A 21,382-nucleotide genomic window follows, 5' to 3' on the forward strand; every position below is an offset into this window, starting at 1 on the left:
CCTACCTTCAAACTCAGTGCCTTTTTGCTTGACATCATGGGAAAATCAAAAGAAATCAGCCATGACCTCAGAAACAAAATTGTAGACCTCTACAAGTCTGTTTCATCCTTGGGAACAATTTCTAAATGCCTGAAGGTACCACGTTCATCTGTACAAACAAAAGTACGCAAGTATAAACACCATGGGACCACGCAGCCGTCATACCTCTCAGGAAGGAGACGCGTTCTGTCTCCTAGACATTAGCGTACTTTGGTGCGAAAAGTGCAAATCAATCCTGGAAATCAGCAAAGGACCTTGTGAAGATGCTGGAGGAAACAGGTGCAAAATGATCTATATCCACAGTAAAACGAGTCCTATCAACATAGCCCGAAAGGCCGCTCAGCAAGGAAGAAGCCACTGCTCCAAAACTGCCATAAAAATGCCAGACTACGGTTTGCAATTGCACACGGGGACAAAGATCGTACTTTTTGGAGAAATGTCCTCTGGTCTGATGAAACAAATATAGAACTGTTTGGCCATAATGACCATCGATATGTTTGGAGGAAAAAGGTGGGAGGTTTGCAAGTCGAATAACACCATCCCAACCTTGAAGCACGGTGGTGGCAGCATCACGTTGTGGGGGTGCTTTGCTGCAGGAGGGACTGGTGCACTTCACAAAATAGATGGCTTCATGAGGAATGAAAATGATGTGGATATATTGAAGCAACATCTCAAGACATCAGTCAGGAAGTTAAAGCTTGGTCACAAATGGGTCTTCCAAATGTACAATGACCCCAAGCATACTTCTGATGTTGTTGCAAAATGGCTTAAGGACAACAAAGTCAAGGTATTGGAGTGGCCATCACAAAGCCCTGACCTCAATGTTATAGAACATTTGTGGGCAGAACTGAAAAGGCGTGTGCGAGCAAGGAGGCCTAGAAACCTGACTCCGTTACAATAGCTCTGTCAGGAGGAGTGGGCCAAAATTCACCCAACTTATTGTGGGCAGCTTGTGGAAGGCTAACTGAAACCCAAGTTAAACAATTTACAGGCAATGCTACCAAATACAAATTGACTGTATGTAAACTTCTGAGCCACTGGGAATTTGATGAAAGAAATTAAAGCTGAAGAGAATAATTCTAGACTATTATTCTGACATTTCACATTCTTAATATAAAGTGGTGATCCTACCTGACCTAAGACAGGGAATTTTTAATTGTTTCAATTTGGTAATTGTTTAAATGTATTTGGCTAAGGTGTATGTACACTTCCGAAACTTCAACTGTATATATTGGGGATAAATAAATATATAAACATAGAGATATATATTATACAACTTTTGATGTTAATATAATGACATTGCAGAGAGATAAAGATAGTTTGAAAGCCTTAAAGGGAGAAATTCGGTTCTCCAACCCATCTATTCTCACACTGAGTTGTGCAAGGCAGATCACCTTTCAACCATCTGGTCAGCACTGCCTGGCTTTGAGTCAACAGATTCTGACAGCAGTGACGAACGATGTCTCAGGCCAACCAGAACACAGGCTGTAAAAGGAAGTAAAGATAAACTTCTAGAGACCGTAATCACACATAAATCAACATCTGGATGAATGGTCAAAAACTTTTAAGCATCCACGAGACGTGAGTATCAGAGTTGTGCAGGTTCCAAGTGAAGCCAACAACATTATTCGTTCAGTAAAAAAGAAACCTGGTGTATGTCATTGTTGCGGAATTTCTGGTCACTGGCAACGAGAATGCCGGAAAAGAAAATGTGCTTTTATGAGAAGTGGCCAGGAGAAGAAGGGTCTGTCTAAGGGAAAATGGAATCAAGACAACAGCCCCAACGACACAATGCTTGGGCAGAAATTTAAAAGCTCTCTCCGACTCGGCAGCAGAGTTTGCTGGATGCTGTGGAGGTAAACTAACAGACTCCCTCTTACGTGCCATCTCAGCTGGTGTACATATGAAATCGGATGGAATATATGTGAACACTATGGTTAACAATTTTGCAGTAATGCCTCCCGGGTGGAGCAGTGCTAGCTGTGCCACCAGAGATTCTGGGTTCGAGCGCAGGCTCTGTCGCAGCCGGCCGCGACCGGGAGGCCCATAGGGCGGCGCACAATTGGCCCAGCGTCGTCCGGGTTAGGGAGGGTTTGGCCTTGTCTCATCGCACACTGGCGACTCCTGTGGCGGGCCGGGCGCAGTGCACGCTGACCAGGTCACAAGGTATACGGTGTTTCCTCTGACACATTGGTGCGGCTGGCTTCCGGTTTGGATGTGCATTGTGTCAAGAAGCAGTGCGGCTTGGTTGGGTTGCGTTTCGGAGGATGCATGGCTCTCGACCTTCGCTTCTCCCGAGTCCGTATGGGAGTTGCAGCTATGAGACAAGACTGTAATTACTACCAATTGGATACCACGAAATTGGGGAGAAAAAAGGGCAAAAAATGTATTTAAAAAAACAAACTCTTTTGCAGTAGATTTTTTTTTGACTAGATACGGGTGCTTAAGTCACTGTATTTCACATATCTTATGCAAAACATATATGTCCTCAGTACACAAGCAAGAAGATGAGAGCAACAGGAGTGGGGGGGAGATGAAGACAGATATGAAACATACCAAAATATTATTAATTTCTATTGGTCCAATGAAGATTGATGCTGGAATCTACAGTTCAGAACCATGCTATTTGGACTACGAAGAAAAATGAGTGTGGAACTTTCTATATAGAACCAGTGTGCTTGCCAGGTGTTGCCCCAGCTTGCACAAAACAACATCCCATTAGCAAGGAAGCTATGGACGCTACTAAAGTGGTGGATAAAGATCTATGGGACATAGATGAAAATACACATTGTAATCTAGCTACTCTGATGTATCCTCCAGATACCACATTACTTGAACATGACTGTTGTGAGTTGTTTTTGATCAGCTCTCTGATGGGTTCATAGAGTCATTCGTTGGAAATCCTTGAGTTTATCTTATGCACAGACGGTTCAAGCATTATTGAGCGGAGTGTGAGGAAGGTAGGCTGGTCAGTTCCTACAATGGACCCATGTCACTACCAGGCACGTTAGATTTGAGAAAAGCAGATGTTCACTTTATGAGTGACACAATACTTAACTATTGCATACAACTCTCTAATGGGGAATATGACGTAGAGCCAGGACGGTGGGTGATGGTGGTAAAAATATATGTGACCGACACATTATGGCCGAACTGGGAAGGTCCTTATCATGTTTTGCTAATAACGAGGTCATCAGTAAAAGTCCAGGGAAAATCACGATGGATACATTGCAAGGTTGTCCATGTTGATGACAAAGCGGAGCCTGGAGAATAAAGAACTGATTGATTAGCAATCGGGGGCCAATCTCGGGTGAAGAAGCATAGTAAGATGATCAGAACCTGATAAGCTTCTATGTTGTCATATTAGGGATATCTAGGTGAAATGTCCAACTTTTTCCTGAGAATCAGGACATGCTTACTTAGGGAAATCTACAATTTCTCTTGAAACCAGGATGTCACATTCACTTTTTTGTTTCCTTCATTACAGATTATGATAATTTACAGTCTGAAGCTGAAGCAATATCCTTCGATTCAAGGACTGTACATGAAACGATAGAAGATCACGGGTGAAGTGCAACCAGTGGAACAGAAGAAGAATTCCTCATTACCGGCAGACTGTCAGAACATAATTTCTAATAGTTATCTAAGTGGGACTGATACCAGTGTGGAAGAGCTGGTCACTTTTAAAGGACTTGGTGAATGATTACCTTGATAAAAGAATGATTGAATATTATTGTCTTGCAGACAAGTGAAAGATGTTTGAAAGTATTTTCCTTGCGAGTTTCCTCCTAATACAGGATGTGGGTGGTATTTCCATTTCTAACACAGAGATGCTTTAGCAGGATGAGGGACACTCGGGTTTCTAGCTCTCTACACGATGCCACAGTAGTCGATCAAAGAAGTTGTTGAGTTTGTACGTGTGCACCATTCACATCGTGGGCAGTTATTCTATTAAGGGATATTCCTTTTAACCAGAGTGAAATGTTGTGTATATGGAGAGATGTTAATTGGTATTATTGGGGTTATTGGTACTAATTGGGGTGAGAATGTTGAGTATCAATATGCGAGAGTACCTAGTTCTGCAGTACCTTCCTTCATTTGAGATTACCAATGACACTAATCATCGACCACCTTACCTAGTTATTACACATGCCCCTGTTGAATGGTTATGTTTTAGTAGGTCACTCTCTCTGAATTTGTCTCAACTGCACCAGGACGCGTTTGTCAAAGTAGGACAGAGTAAGTGTGATCAGACAACAGCCTGTGACAGTACTAAGGTTGCGGAATGTCTAATATCTGTTGAATTGACTCTCAGTAACGGCACTATGACTACTTTTTATGCCATCATCAATAATGGTATGATAGCTCCTAATGGGACTTACTTCATCTGTGGATCCTATGCCTATTCCTGTTTACCAAAGTTGTGGCAAGGGATTGTGTTATATGTAGTACCCCATGTAAGACGTTCTGTGAATTCCCATTTTTCACACCGTCATAAACGTGTGAATACAGAAACGGGGAGATTCTTTGCGATTGCCTCTCCCTCATATGGTATTTTTAAAATAGCCCGGGAAGTTATTAATATGGCTAACTGTTTGTGAAATCTTTGCTAATAGAACAGTTGAGAGTCTTGAGTTAATTACTGGCTGTCATTCGGACTGTGGCGATGCAAAATCGTTTGGCCCTTGATTATCTTCTGTCCGCACAAGGGGGTACATGTGCTGTTATTGGTGCCTACTGCTGTACTTACATCCCTGATCATTCTTGAGGAAATAACTAACCTAATCCAAAAGATCAGGACTGAGGGCGCTAAATATCAGGATTTACAATCCAGATGATTTAGGCTTAGTCATGTGGTTGTCTTCCACATTTGGTACATGGGGAAGGTTTTTGGTGAGCATGATACTTCCAATAGTGGGAGATGTGGTTATTTCTCTCATCCCCATCCAGGTTATCAAGTGTGCTATTGCCCGATGTTTGTCTGCTTAAATCCGACAGTTACGTGATAGGGGATATCGTGAGATTCAACCTTGTCTTTTTGGAGATGGGTGTCAGTGGTGTTCACCAGAATGTGGTGGGGATCATAAGGGTCTTCATCATCACACCAAGCCTCATGATTGTGGTCAATGTGCCTGTGGTAACTGTCCTCTGTGCTGTAACGAACCATGCTCTCTCAGATGTGGTATCACACCTGTTAATACCTCTTTTCTATAACTTTGTGTGAAATCTATTTCTTATTGCAACAGCAAGTAAAATATGCCCTTTGTGTTTTATAGAAATGCAAGGTGTTTAATGTAAGTTTTTTTATGCTTACTGCTAATGTTTTTAATTCAGTCTATTTTCTCATGTTTTCTATTGTTTTCTAAAAAGACATTTGAAGTATATTTATTTTTTAAATGGTCTAGGGGGGGTATAAGAATATTGTGAAGAAATTTACACAATGCAGAGGATGAGAGGACGAGAGTACTAAACTAAATATAGTACTAATGGTCAATAGGGAATTGTCAATGTAAATAGGAGTTGGGTTTCAGTTCAACAGCTGTTTAGAATCTGTGGAATGTCAGTCCTGAACTCAGAGCTACATGTGCTACATGTGCTATGTTTTGTACATTGAGTCAGGAGCAGGATACTTGTTATTTGGTCATTGGCCCAGTTGTACTGCAAGAACTTCTGATTGGTCAACCCCAGGCTATGGTGGGGGGTAATAAATGGCATCCTGTTCCTTGTGGAGAAAAGCTGAGGACAGGGGAGACTGAACATCTACCTCCCAGCATAACATCTTTGATTTGTCCTTCTCAAATAAACCTATTTTTCTCCCCCTGATTTGCTTTGGAGTTTGTGTTATTGAAGAATAACATCAATTGCTAACAACCTATGATCTCATACACTGAGTGTACAAAGCATAGATTGACCAGGTGAATCCAGGTGAAAGCCATGAGCCCTTATTGATGTAACTTGTTAAATCCACTCCAATCAGTGTAGATGAAGGGGAGGAGACAGGTAAAAAATATATATATTTTTAAGCCTTGAGACAATTGAGGCATGGATTGTGTATGTGTCTCATTCAGAGGGTAAATAGACAAAAAATACCAAATATTTAAGCGCCTTTGAACGGGGTATGGTAGTAGGTGCCAGTTGCACCGGTTTGAGTATGTCAAGATCTGCAATGCTGGGGGGCTTTTCACGGTCAACAGTTTCCCATGTGTATCAAGAATGGTCCACCAGCCAAAGGAGACCAAGGGCAAAAGGGGGTCCAAAAGGGGGGCAAAAGTGGGTGCAACTCAATATTACGAAGGTGTACCTACTGTTTTGTACTCTCAGTGTATATTCCTATTCAGCACCACAATACATAAATTGTGTTTATGTTGTGTCTCCATAGGATGTGTTTGGGCAGACTGGGAGTCAGCGTGGGGACGGGACATGGGGTCCCCACCAGAAAGGTATGGTGGGACGAGGAGACGTCTTTGTGGTGGACGAAGACACAGACCTGGCTGATCCAAATCTCCACGGGGGACACCTTAATCCTCAGTGGAAACCCAGCAGGCAGGGCCCTAAGGACAGCCATGAGGGCAAGCCTGAGCCCTCCTCCAAACTCCTGGACGAGAACATCACCACGGGCAAGAAGACGGCAGACTCTGGAGGGAAGGGCATTGGCCTGTTTCCCGGGAAACCCTCGGATGACATCATTATTGATTTGGATCCTGTGTCTTCCTCGAAGAAGCCTTCCATTGTTAAGACTCCAATAAAGACCCCCCTGGACCCGGAGCACCCAGACTTTAACCTGTTGAGGCAGGAGGTGGAGGGGCCCCAGACCCCCTCACAGACCGCCCTCGCCCCCACCTCAGTGCCCCCTGCCACCCCTATAGAAGCTGTCACTGAGGAGAGGAGACCCACCACACACATCCCCACACAACCTGACCCAAACCCTGACTGTGCTATCACTGTGGAAGGAGGACCAGAGCGCACAGGCACTGTGACCATCATATCCAGAGAAGGGGACCTGGTTCTGGGCTCTGATGGCCAGATGTATAGGGTCCAGAGAGGGCCCCCAGGCAGAATGGGGCCCCCAGGAAAGGAGGTAAGGGTCTTCTGATATTTTTCATATTCCTCTCTTCACATTAACAACTCCACAGCTCCAAATTGGCACCAAGTGTCAATGCCTTCATTACCGCATTAGTCACAGCAATCACATCAACAAGCCTCTTTAATTGGTGGAGGGGGCATGAAGCTCTGCTATCCAGCCCAATCAGAGGTTTGCCTGGTTTACAATGCCAGACCGACCGGACCACTTAGATCCTTCAGAACCAGACCCAGATGGAGCAACATCTGGCTCCGTCTGGCTTGGTCCTGGAGCTTCAGCCTGGCTATCTGTCTGTTATAAAGGCCTGGGATCACTCGACAGCATTACTGTGATTAATCCCGGCTGTAGAGAACATGAATGAAGAGTAAAAGACTCTGCAGTCGGGAAGACTGCAGTAATGAAGCACCTTCTCCTGTAAAGCAAGAATACATTATGGTCTCATGGGCTCCTGGCCATGGTGATGTGGAGTTTAGAGTTTGAACAATGAAATACAGATTGAGTTTTGAGACTCTCAAAACAATCATGGTGAAACATGGTACAAGTGTCATCTATAATAGTACAGACATACAGTACCAGTCAAAAGTTTGGAAACTCGTACTCATTCCAGGGTTTTTCTTTATTTGTACTATTTTCTAAGCTATGAAATAACACATATGGAATCGTGTAGAAACCAAAAAAGTGTTAAACAAATCCAAAAATATTTTATATTTGAGATTTTTTCAAAGTAGCCACCCTTTGCCTTGTTGACAGCTTTGCTCACTCTGCCTTGATGACAGCTAAAATATCATTAGATTTGTTTTTAAAAATGTTGGTTCCTACATGGTTCCATGTGTGTTATTTCATAGTTTTGATGTCTTCACTATTATTCACTATTATTCACTATTATTCTGTAGAAAATAGTACAAATTAAGAAAAACCCTTGAATGAGTAGATGTGTCCAAACTTTTGACTGGTACTGTAATCTATATACATGTATGCACAACCCCCCCCCCCCACCCCAAAAAATACAGTAGATTAAAGGACAATAGCACTAATAATAAGGCACTAAAAATGTCTCCGTTGGAGGATAAGATGGCAGGCTTTGGCACAGGCATTTACATTATAGTTACCTGATAACATTTCACCTAGTTTATTATTTTCATCAAGACCGTTAAAATGCTCATTTTGGCTGGACAGCTGACAAATAAGATCATCCCTAATTTCATTGTATAACCCACAGTAAGGCATGAGCTTACGTATCAATGGAACCAGAGTTACAAAAAGTACATACACATTTATCTATGAGAGTGTTTGTGTATCGCCCAGTCTCGATAGCGAGAGGGGCCATTTGACATCTAAATTTAGCAAAGGCGCTTCTATATTGCTTGGATTTAACAGTACGTACATAAGATTATATCCCAAAAGTGCATTTGAAAAGGCAGTAGTTGCACAGTTTTACTTTCAGGCTTGTTTATCCGCTAGTAACATTTTAGTTCATTGCTCTCTAAAAGTGCTGATTCAAAAGTACTGCGTTCATTTCTAGAGGACACTTTGTCTGTATTGGTGTCGAGTCATATGGATGAAGTAATAAAAGACGTTGACATGGTATATGAACAAAAATATTTGCAGTAGCAGCATCACAAGCCGTAAAAAAAAATACACTTTTACATAGATGTTCATATGACTTTCATCTGCCAATATAAAAATATATATATATAGCGACTGGTGATGCCATATAGTTTCCCAGCCCATATCGCCTGGAATAGCAGCATTTGTCATGTATTTACCTACATCAAGATCAAATCTGCAGGCATGGTTAAAAACAGCGTCAACACAAGTATAATTTCGGTGCCCCCATATTGCTGCAGCACAAGTAATAATAGGTAGCACCAATGAATGAAATAGTTTAATGAAACATTTTAATGGTAGGCCACCCATGGCTTTAGACTTTGCAATGATGGGGCCACGGGCTCGATTCATATGGTTAGCTATTTATTTAACAGACACATTGTAATAAAGCAAATATTAATAATCAACAGTATCAACAGATACTTGTACTCACTGACAACATGCTGTATGTCAGGCCTGTGGTGTGTGTGTGTGTGTGTGTGTGTGTGTGTGTGTGTGTGTGTGTGTGCTTGCATGTGACAATGATAGGTGAAGCTGGCCTGGCTTTAGCCCCTGACGTAGACGACATTTCATGGAATTTTTATGTCCTTGTTGCATGTAAATCTTCTGTGTTATCTAAGCTTTACGGACTCATGCTGACATGATGTGACCTACAGTGCCTTCGGAAAGTATTCAGACCCCTTGACTTTTCCACATTTTGTTAGGTTACAGCCTTATTCTAAAATGAATTACATTTTTTAAATGTTCTCATCAATCTAAGCACAATAAACCATAATGACGAAGCTAAAACAGGTTTAGCTAAGTTTAGCTAATTCATATAAAAATATATATATATTTCATAATTACATAATTATTTAGACCCTTTACTCAGTACTTTGTTGAAGCACCTTTGGCAGCAATTACAGCCTTGAGTCTTCTTAGGTATGACACTACCAGCTTAGCACACCTGTATTTTCAGTCTGAGGTCCTGAGCGCTCTGGAGCAGGTTTTCATCAAGGATCTCTCTGTACTTTGCGCCGTTCATCTTTCCCTCGATCCTGACTAGTCTCCCAGTCCCTGCCGTTGAAAAACACCCCCACAGCATGATGCTGCCACCACCATGCTTCACCATAGGGATGGTGCCAGGTTTCCTCCAGGCGTGACGTTTGGCATTCAGGCCAAATAGTTTAATCTTGGTTTCATCAGACCAGAGAATCTTGTTTTTCATGCTCTAACAGTCTTTAGGTGCCTTTTGGAAAAAGCAATGCGGGTTGTCATGTGCCTTTTACTGAGGAGTGGCTTCTGTCTGGCCACTCTACCATAAAGGCCTGATTGTTGGAGTGCTGCAGAGATGGGTGTCCTTCTGGAAGGTTCTCCCATCTCCACAGAGGGACTCTAGAGCTCTGTCAGAGTGATCATCGGGTTCTTGGTCACCTCCCCCGAGTCTTGGTGGTTCCAAACTTCTTCCATTTAAGAATGATGGAGACCACGGTGTTCTTGGGGGACCTTCAATGCTTCAGAAATGTTTTGTACCCTTCCCCAGATCTGTGCCTCGACACAATCCTGTCTCGGAGCTCTACGGACAATTCCTTCGACCTCATGGCATGGTTTTTGCTCTGACAGGCACTGTCAACTGTGGGACCTTATATAGACAGGTATGTGCCTTTCCAAATCAAGTCCAATCAATTGAATTTACCACAGGTGGACTCCAATCAAGTTGATGAAACATCTCAAGGATGATCATTGGAAACAGGATGCACCTAAGATGAATTTTCAAGTCTCATAGCAAAGGGTCTGAATGCCTATGTAAATAAGCTATTTCTGTATTTTATTTGTAATAAATTAGCAAACATCCCGGAAAAAAAACATTTTTCACTTTGCCATTATGGGGTATTGTGTGTAGATTGCTGAAGATTTTTTATTTATTTAATCCCTTTGAGAAGAAAATGTGTAAAAAGTCAAGGGGTCTGAATACTTTCCAAAGGCACTGCATATGAAAGCTGACTAAAAAAGACCAGAAACATTAATCTCCTCTCTTTTGTGTTGAATGTACTGGACCATATTCCTTGTGGTTGATTGGTGATGGTTGACGTTGCTGGATTGTTATTTCTCCCCACTAAGAGGAAGCCATTTTGTTGGTTGCGGTTGTCTGCTTTGCAGCTTCCACAGTTTCCACAGGGCAGCTGGGCCACTGTTAAATGCATGGCCATATTGCTGTGCTCTTTAGGCTTCTGAAAGCTTGTCTTTTTAGCTGGCTTAATGGGTATCTAAACTGTGGGCAGGAAGACCTCTAAAAGGTACTAACTTTTGGCTTTCATAGGAGGCGGGCTGCAGTGGAAACCCTGGTAAAGGGAAGCTTTACTGGGATCCGCTGCTCTCCTCTGACTGGCAGCCTGTCTCAGTCTGTTAATAGTGGACAGGGCGGATGTTGTAACCTATTTGGTAGGATTTGAGGATCAATGTGTTGTTTGTTGTTGTGCTTGAGCTTAGGGCATCGGTTACATTACATTTGATTGTATGATAAAGGAACTATATGAGAAGTTGAGAGGGCTGTCCCTCTGCACCCCACTGCATCCCTGAATTAACTTGAATAAATGTCTCACATGTTCTGTGATCTCTCTCTCTCTCTCTCTCTCTCTCTCTCTCTCTCTCTCTCTCTCTCTCTCTCTCTCTCTCTCTGTTGTTGTTTACGTTCTCCAGGGTTTTGCTGGCTTGCGTGGGTTCAAAGGTGACAAGGTAAGAGGAGTTGACGTTTTGGAATGGCTTGAGGTGATTTTAATCGATGACATGATGGCCTATGATTATATGCTGGGCTAGTCTGCTTGACCTACTCACATTTCAATGCACCTTTACTGTGTCCTACAAAATTATGGATTTGCAATCGGATCAGAGCATGAGCTAATTTTCTTTTGTTACGACTGAAGTACAGATAATAATGAATGTGTTTACAGTTGTAAACCCCTAGCCTCTGCTGCCTCTCTTTGACTCCAAGTCCTCCTGTACATTTGTTTCCTCTCACAGTCCAATAGGACTGACTGTATCATTTCAGTTTATTCTAGGTGTAGATATTGTAACTAATACCTATTATATTTCTTACAGGGCCAGCTGGGGTCTGAGGGGCGTGCAGGGCGACAGGGGGATCCAGGCCCCCCTGGCCCACCTGGCCTGCCCTCTTTCTACCTGTGGAAGAACACTGTTGAGGAGTGGGCTACTTTTCAGGTGAGGTGACGACCCTCATTTCACCCCGAATCCTACCCCAACGTCACCCTATCTCGCTTACCTGAAGCTGAACCTCACTCCAAACCCAACTGAAATCTGTTACACCTCAACTCCACCCCTAAATCCCAACCCCCAGCTGTAACACAACCTCTCCCCAACTCCCACCTTAGCCGTACCCAAACTCCAAGGGGACATACAGTCTAATGCTATGAACCTATAGACTGCCTGTGTAGGGTTGCAAAATACGGGTAACTTTCCCTAAATTCACAGTTATTTCTGGAAAATGTTTTTGATTTCTGGAAATCCTGGGAATTTGGGGAACGTTACCTGAATTTTGCAACCCTATTTTTACCCAGAGGTTTTTCCAGATTAGCTGTACAGTCTTTGACCCCACACTGTTGGTGTGTGTGAGCCCGTGCTCCAGCCATCCCTCATCAGTTTGATCTTCCTGCCTGCTCTGAGTCTGAACACAGCTGCAGGCTGTGTAATACGGCATGATGATCAGCGTGATGGAAAACTACATGGACATTATTGAATAAAGATGCGGTGTAAGAATAAAGTAGTGATGGACGATTTGTTACACTGGGCTTTGAACTGATACTGTGCTGCAGTATCTGTTGAGTGAGGATGACGAAAATATGTTTTATTTTAGCACCAGTGCTTTGTTCTGAGAGGATATGGCACTGAATAAAAACCAAGAAATTTGACATTTGGGATTCAGGCGTAGAGTTGGATCTACAGTTCACAACCAATCTCGTGAAAGCATCTGAAAACATTGGCACTTTAATTTATGAGTGAAATGTCCCTTTAACATGGCAATGATATGAATGATGGAACATAGGCATTAATTCAACATTTTTGTTATGTAAATCCATATACATTAACTTATTTTATTTTTCAAAACTAATTCTGATTTGTGAAACTTGAAATAATCTGCCATGTCTCCATGTTTCTTCCAGCAAACCTCTTTCTACCAGTTGCTCAGCGCTGGCTGGCCTGTAAGTAATGAACATCGCTCCCATGACTGGGACTAGACTGGCTGGGAATGCATCCCAAATGGCCCCCTATTCCCTATATAGTGCATTACTTTCGACCAGAGCCATATGGGTCCTTGCCAAAAATACTGCACTATAACAGGAATAGGGTCATAGAATACAGCAGGGTTATGGTTCTTCCTGACACTATTCTGTTCTCTGTTTGCTTGCAGAGGGAGCAGGGACCCCCAGGACCAGCTGGGGAGATGGGGAAGCCAGGCCCACAGGTGAGTGAGACCCCTTCCCTGCATATTTGGTCCTACATTAGGTGTGGTGAAGAGTCTCATCATCTGGGTAGTATACCATGAATACTGGTTTACATGACATGATGTAGTTGAAATGAATGCCTGATAATTCTCTCTCTCTCTCTAGTGTACACACTCAGCAAAAGTGTTTATTTACACTGTTTGACATCTGTGTTGTGAGTTAAACGTTTGTCTGATCTGTCCCTATCTGTCTGTCTCTATCTCTCTATCTATTCATCTCTTCTCACATCTCACCCAGGGGCCAACAGGTGATCCTGGCCAACGAGGGCCTCCAGGAGTAATGGGAGAAATGGTAAGTACTAATGACAGGGTACATAAAGGATACATGAAAAAATACAGAAAAGTCTGCACACTGTATTTGGAACGAAGGTGACCTGACGAAGAACTTCTGGATCTAAACGTTGTCGTTAAAGTGGTAATTAGGATGATATAGAGTATGCGGGCCATTCTGTTATCAAACCAAGGCTGCATCCTACAGTGCATTCGGAAAGCATTCAGACCCCATTACTTTTTCCAAAAATGTTTACGTTACAGCCTTATTCTAAAATAAGAACTTTCAACGTTTTTCTCTCATCATTCTACAAACAATACCCCATAATGACAAAGCAAAACTAGTTTTTAGACATTTTGAAATATCACATTTGTATTACTATTCAGACCCTTTCCTCAGTACTTTGTTGATGCGTCTTTGGCCGTGATTACAGCCTCGCGTCTTCTTGGGTATGACGCCACAAGCTTGGCACACCTGTATTTGGAGAGTTTTTTCCCATTCTTCTCTGCAGATCCTCTCGAGCTCTGTCAGATTGGATGGGTTTTTCATCTGTACTTTGCTCCGTTCACCTTTGCCTCAATCCTAACTAGTCTCCCAGTCCCTGCCACTGAAAAACACCCCCACAGCATGATGCTGCCACCACCATGCTTCACCGTAGGGATGGTGCCAGGTTTCCTCCAGATGTGACGCTTGGCATTTAGGCCGAATAGTTCAATCTTGGTTTCATCAGACCAGACAGAGAAAGTTGTTGCTCATGGTCTGAGAGTCCTTCATTGCCTTTTGGCAAACTCAAAGCAGGCTGTCATGTTCCTTTTACCGAGGACTGGCTTCCTTCTGGTCACTCTACCATAAAGGCCTGATTGGTGGAGTGCTGCAGAGATGGTTGTTCTTCTGGAAGGTTCTCCCATCTCCACAGAGGAACTCTGGAGCTTTGTCAGTGTGACCATCGGGTTCTTGGTCATGTCCCTGACCAAGGCCCTTCTCCCCTGATTGCTCAGTTTGGCCGGGTGGTTCCAAACTTCATCCATTTAAGAATGATGGAGGCCACTGTGTTCTTAGGGACCTTCAATGCTGCAGAAATGCCTTGACACAAACCTGTCTCTACGGACAATTCCTTTGACCTCATGGCTCTGACATGCACTTTCAACTGTGAGACCTTTATATAGACAGGTGTGTGCCTTTCCGAATCAATTGAATTAACCACAGGTGGACTCCAATGAAGTTGTAGAAACATCTCAAGGATGATCAATGGAAACAGGATGCATCTGAACTAAATTTTTGGGTCTCATAGCAAAGGGTCTGAATGGTTGAATATTTGTAAATAAGGTATTTCTGTTTTTATTTTTAATACATTTGCTAACATTTCTTAGAAACTGTTTTTGCTTTGTCATTATGGGGTATTGTGTGTAGACTGCTGATGGGTATTGCGTGTAGACTGTATTGTGTGTAGACTGTATTTATTTAATACATTTTAGAATTAGATTGTAACGTAACAAAATGTGGCAAAAGTCAAGTGGTCTGAATACTTTCTGAAGGTACTGTAAAATGTTACCCTATTCCTTTTGGGCCCTGGTCAAAAGTAGTTCACTAAATAGGGAATAGGGTGCCATTTTGGGTGCAGAGAGGCTTTGCCGTGTTGTGTCTTAGCCTGTCAGAGACAGCTGACTGAGCAGTAAAGTAAAGCACAGACGCTATGGCCTAACAAGATGGCCCACATCAAATACTGCTGAGATTTTGGGTACAGCTGTAAACACTTCCTCTCCCTCCCCAATACAAGACAATACGGTGTCTGGACTGTGTGGCACACACGTGGCGTGGAGAATGGCTGTATTGTGTGTGGGTGAATGACCATTGTGGCAAGTCTTTCTCACTATTACAATTAGAACATCAAGGAGTTAGAATTCCTGGGGATAATAACTAAAGTGTCAATGTATGCCGATGACTGAAGTCCGCAATCTAGATCCCTGTCTCATTGAAGATCTTGATCACTTTTCAAGCCTCTGTGGACTAAATCCTAATTATAACAAGTGTACCATATTAAGTATTGGATTGTTAAAAGGCACAGTGTTACACTACCTTGTAGTTTACCAATAAAATGGGGGTGGCGAAGTAGACATACTTGGTATTCACAACTCAAAAAATATAAAGGAACTTACCACAATGAATTTCGATAGAAAGTTAGCAAAAATACATAAGATTCTGCAACCATGGAGAGGTAAATACTTGTCTATTTGTGGAAAAATCATATTGATTAACTCTTTGTTCCTATCACAGTTGACTTACTTACTAATGGGGCTTGCCAAGTCCAGACGACTCGTTTTTTTTACATCGTTTGAGCAAAAAATATTTAATTTTATTTGGAATGCTAAGACTGACTAAATTAAACGTCCCAATTTATACCATGAATATGAGTTTGGGGGGCTAGAATTATAAAATATTAAAGCTTTAAACCTCTCACTACAAGCTTCATTAATACATACAGTGCCTTGCGAAAGTATTCGGCCCCCTTGAACTTTGCGACCTTTTGCCACATTTCAGGCTTCAAACATAAAGATATAAAACTGTATTTTTTTGTGAAGAATCAACAACAAGTGGGACACAATCATGAAGTGGAACGACATTTATTGGATATTTCAAACTTTTTTAACAAATCAAAAACTGAAAAATTGGGCGTGCAAAAATTATTCAGCCCCTTTACTTTCAGTGCAGCAAACTCGCTGGTTACAATTTCAGTTTTATCCTCCTGAAAATATAGAACAAATAGTACAACAAATGGTATGGTTAAACTCAAATATGCTGATTAATTATTTTTTTTAAACATTCTTTATGGAAAAAATGTTTTAAAATTGTATTATATTTATTCATGATGTTAATAAATGTCATGTCACATATGCAGCTATCGAAAGTATATGGGAATATCTGCTCAAACCAAACTTAGAACCAACTGATTGCAGCACTACCACAAAAATGGAGGAGGCAAGTGGAAAAGGGAGAAAGTAGGGAACTTGTTCGCCTGTCGTATATTAAAGATACAAATTGGCTGAAAGGAATTGGCATAAATAGAAATATATACCCGTTTCATTTGAGGACAAAAATGTTGATAGCTGCGCTATATAAATAACATAATAATACTCATAGGAAAGGTTTTCATTATTAGCTCACAATCTGTGGATACTATACGATTAGAAAGGTTAAACATTTATGTAAAACATCACATCACAATTGACAAATATATGGCACATGGAAACCAAACGAGGGTGGTCTATGGTGATAGGTGGGATGGGCTGAGAGTGGCCGAGGGGTGGTCTATGGTGATAGGTGGGATGGGCTGAGAGTGGCTGAGGGGCAGGTTTAAAGAGCTTATCTTTGGTAAGTACCATGTATGTAATATGTGTATGCAAAATGTGTATGTAAAATGTATATGTAAAAATGCATTACCTCTGAAGCTAAGCTGGGTTAGTCCTTGATGGGAGACCAGATGCTGCTGGAAGTGGTGTTGGAGGGCCGGTAGGACGCACTCTTTCCTCTGGTTTAAAAAACAATATCCCAATACCTCATGGTAGTGATTGGGGACATTGACCTGTGTAGGGTGCCACCTTTCAGATGGGATATTAAATGGGTCTCCTGACTCTCTGTGGTCACTAAAGATTCCATACCACTTATAGTAAGAGTAGGGGTGTTAACCCTGGTGTCCTGGCTAAATTCCCAATCTGGCCCTCATACCATCATGGCCACCTAATCCTCCCCAGCTTCCAATTGGTTCTTTCCTCTCTCCTGTAACTATTCCCCAGGTTGTTGCTGTGAATGCAAATGTGTTCTCAGTCAACTTTCCTGGTAAAATAAGGGTTAAATACAATAAATAAATGTACAATATCAATCACTGTTCAGGCCCAGAAATATAACAGTTCACAGACTCCACACTGCTAACAGGTGTTTAAAGCTTTCAGATTTGTACATGGTCTCCACCTGTTTGCAGAGCAGTGTTATTGATGACAAGAAGGTCTGAAGTCTAGCTTCTCATCCTCTTGATAAGCTCTCAGTGCCACCCTGTTGGGCAGGAATAGTGCCAGGGGGTTCATCAAATGGCACCCTATTCCTATATAGTGCGCCACTTTTGACCAGTGCCCTATATAAATAGGGTGCCATTTGGGCTGCATCCTCACTGTCACAGGTCCACACAGCCTCTGATTGGGTGGTGGTGTCTCTGTCACTGATCCACAGCCTCTGATTGGGTGATGTTGTCTCTTTCACAGATCCACAGCCTCTGGTTGGGTGGTGGTGTTTCTGTCACAGTCCACAGCCTCTGATTGGGTGATGGTATCTATTGTTTTGCAGGGTGAGCCGGGGCCAAATGGCGTGGCGGGCAGAGCAGGGCTCCATGGGAAAGATGGAGCGAATGGGCAGGACGGTCAGCCTGGGACGCTGGGTGATCCCGGGCGACAGGTGAGGGCACCACTCAGTGACTTATTACGTGATAACTTTCTGTTCTCAGAAACAACCATTCTAGCCTCCAACAGCACCCTATTCCCTATTTAGTGCACTCATTTTAACCAGGGCCTAGGGCTGTTACTCGACCATATTACCGCCACACCGGTGGTCACGGGTCATGAAGGCAATCAAACCGTTTAGTCATGGTAATTAGGCTTTTCCAAGCTCCAATGCTGCTGATGGTCATTTGTACAAACTTGCTAACTGCCTGGTATTCAGCACTCTATTGTCCCTCTAATCACTCTGACATCAATGCAAATGTAATTGAAAATCTAATCAAACACTTCATGAGAACCCATGACCTCATGTTGCACAACATTTCTAAAACAGTGATGGCCTCTATTAAAAATAGGAGGAGAGAGCTTGAGAGGATCTGCAGAGAAGAATGGGATAAACTCCCCAAATACAGGTGTGCCAAGCTGATAGCATCATACCCAAGAAAACTCGAAGCTGTAATCGCTGCCAGTGGTGCTTCAACAAAGTACTGAGTAAAGGGTCTGAATACTTATGTACATTTGACATTTCCCCCAAAAAATTACATTTGCAAAAATTTCGAAAAACTTTTTTAGCTTTTTTTTTGTGTGTGTGTATATTGTTGAGGAACATATTTGATTGAATTAATTTTGTAATATTGCTGTAATGTAAGAAAATGTGGAAAACGTCAAGGGGTCTGAATTCTTCCCGAATGCGCTGTATATTATTTAGTATATGTAAGGACAAGGTTAAATTAACAATAGTCTGATAGGTGACAATATTAGCCTATCACTTGTGAAGTATATATTATCACTTGTGAATGATGCCCAGCGTAAGGCAAGAAACAATGCCTTTTTTTGTTGTTGACTTTTTCTAATCATAGTCACACACCTCATGTAGCCTAGCCCATAGGCCTATATGTTTTGATAAGGTTTGTAAAGTGGCCAAATAACTTCTTAAAATTAAGCACAAGAATCTGCTTTACAAGGGGTGTAGAGGCTAACTGGCATTCATAAGCAGCATGTGAGTTTAAAGTTTGGGGAAGATAATTTTCACAATGCACTTTTATAATAAAAGCATTACATGCATAATTACATTTGTGGTCACTTTTGATAATGGTGTTTTCCCGCTAATGGAACATTCGAGCTTATAGCCTACTGCTGTGTTCACATTGCGGTGCTTATAATGTGAAGAAATATCCTGATAGTTTATCAACATTTTAAGCTAAACGTTCTGATCTGTTGTTTCAGCCTCATTGCTTAAAAAAGTTTTGGGATGCTAGTGGTTGTATTATTCATTGTCCCACATTATGTTTGGAATATTTATTTCTCGCACAGAATAGAATAGGTAAACTTTTGTACTATGGGGGATAGTAGATTGATATAGGCTACTGCTTTTGCAGTTTGTAAGGCCTACTAATCTTGTTGGCTGACAAAAAGTAAATGTGGACTGTTCTTCCAATATCTTCAATATGCACCACGGAATTGGATAATGACCCGCGCAGTTGTGTCCCCAATGTTTCTGTCTTCCCTTGTAGCCTGTGAGAAAGACCCGGTCACATGATGGAGAGCCATGTGAGTGAGAGGCACTCTGGGAGAAGGGAATTATAATTATTATATTCAGCTCAAGGTCACAATGGCCACTGGCCGCAAAAGACATGGATTTCTTTAGACCTTTCTTTAAACATATCATGTTTCTTTAGACCTGTCTAAAATAGGCACACAAAAGACATGGATTTTTTTAGGGGGCATTACAGGCACACAAAAGACATGGATTTTTATAGGGGGCATTACGGCCACACAAAAGACATTTTGCCAGATAATTCAAGGCATTATCAAGTACTGGTCAAATTGTGAATGAGAGACCGATGAAGTGTGTACAACCTGCGCAAAAAAACAAAGCAGAGCTCATGCCTTTCATGCAACTTTTTTTCAAATCATCATTAGAGTCATATCATGCAGCCTTACAATGTATTAAAAATCTAAACATATAGCCCAACGTTTGTAGAAGAACTAAAGTTACATTAAGAACTCTAAATGAAGCATATAGATACCTATTTCTTTGTTAACCACTCAACACAGAATAGCGCAGTCCCTCAAATCCTCTGGAGAAAATATCCATTCTATTGTATTCAGCTTTTTTCAATTGTATTCTTCATACTATAAAATTATATAAAATAATGGCACGGATTTCTATGCAAATCTTGTCTGCTAAATGAGATATTGTAGCCAGATCAGGGCCTAACATAAGGACTCAGAGTATACTATTCTGTTCTTCTGAAATAGACTATATTTTCTTCATATCATGTTTCTTTAGACCTGTCTAAAATAAATAATGGATTTATGGTGAAGGTGTAGGTGTAGGCTATATTACATGGATTTATTAGACCTTTTTAAATGTAGTTGTTCCAAATGTCTGTATCACTGGCTTGTAGGCTATGTGTTGAAGGAGCTAAATGTGTTTATGTTAATTAACAGTCAATTGCCGTAAGATCAGTAGTTATTTGCTTGGCAATCACCGGCTGACAAAACTTTTGTGACGGCTACAGCCCTACCAGGGTCTTAAGGGCCCCATTCCCTAAGTAGTGCACTATATATGGAATAGGGTGTCATTTCGGATGCTATATCTCTGAATATATCAATGATTGTTGTCTCAATTTGCTTAGGGACCCTTCGGGTACAGGGGAGACGGCGGTTCCAAGGGAGAAAAGGGGGAGGAGGTAAGGGGGTTGGACAGTGAAACATTGGCATTATGAATTCTGAAACATGGGTCTAATGAAGAATAGTATTCAAGAGCATAAGTCGTTAACACTTTCTATGAAGTACATATAGTACCAGTCAAAAGTGTGGACATTCCAGAGTTTTTCTTTATTTTTACAATTTTTTTTACATTGTAGAATAATAGTGGAAACATAAAAACTATGAAATAACACATATTGAATCATGTAGTAACCAAAAACTGTTGAACAAATCAAAATATAGATTTTAGATTATTCAAAGTAGCCACCCTACAATATTCTACAATATAGAAAATAGTAAAGAAAACCTTTGGAATGAGTAGGTGTGTCCAAACTTTTGACTGGTACTGTATGTATAATGCTTTTTAACGATCTTTATAATGACCTATAGGGCCTTATTGGAGAAAAGGGTCGAAGAGGCCGAATGGGAGAACCAGGCGAGAAGGTAATTTTGACTGAAGTAGGATTGTTTCGTAATTACTAGAGTACCAGACAGACTTATATCAATCTCCAGTCTTTACCAGTCAATATTATTACTTTGAATATGCTGCCTCTTAGTGGTAAGAGTAAGTACTATGAGATCTGACTGTTCTGGTACAGTTTACATTACATTTATCTTGATTTTCTTTTCTCATATCCTTGTAATGCTCAGTATGCATGTTGCTGATGACTTTTGTGTGAATAGTC

General features: G+C 41.6%; 1 protein-coding gene across 2 annotated transcripts in view; it reads left to right on the forward strand.

The window, feature by feature from the left end:
* The window catches only part of si:ch211-196i2.1 (collagen alpha-1(I) chain), a 140,160-nt gene that overhangs the window by 93,300 nt on the left and 25,478 nt on the right, over positions 1 to 21,382 (forward strand). For both annotated transcript variants that reach the window (XM_031809489.1, XM_020466333.2), the window contains 9 exons: positions 6,419 to 7,117; positions 11,408 to 11,443; positions 11,807 to 11,926; positions 12,886 to 12,924; positions 13,134 to 13,187; positions 13,465 to 13,518; positions 17,833 to 17,940; positions 20,624 to 20,677; positions 21,087 to 21,140. In XM_031809489.1, the coding sequence (XP_031665349.1) occupies positions 6,419 to 7,117; positions 11,408 to 11,443; positions 11,807 to 11,926; positions 12,886 to 12,924; positions 13,134 to 13,187; positions 13,465 to 13,518; positions 17,833 to 17,940; positions 20,624 to 20,677; positions 21,087 to 21,140 (1,218 nt within the window). The remainder of the gene's footprint in view (positions 1 to 6,418; positions 7,118 to 11,407; positions 11,444 to 11,806; positions 11,927 to 12,885; positions 12,925 to 13,133; positions 13,188 to 13,464; positions 13,519 to 17,832; positions 17,941 to 20,623; positions 20,678 to 21,086; positions 21,141 to 21,382) is intronic.

This window comes from Oncorhynchus kisutch, linkage group LG29 (assembly GCF_002021735.2).
Source record: "Oncorhynchus kisutch isolate 150728-3 linkage group LG29, Okis_V2, whole genome shotgun sequence".
Taxonomy (NCBI): Eukaryota; Metazoa; Chordata; class Actinopteri; order Salmoniformes; family Salmonidae; genus Oncorhynchus; species Oncorhynchus kisutch.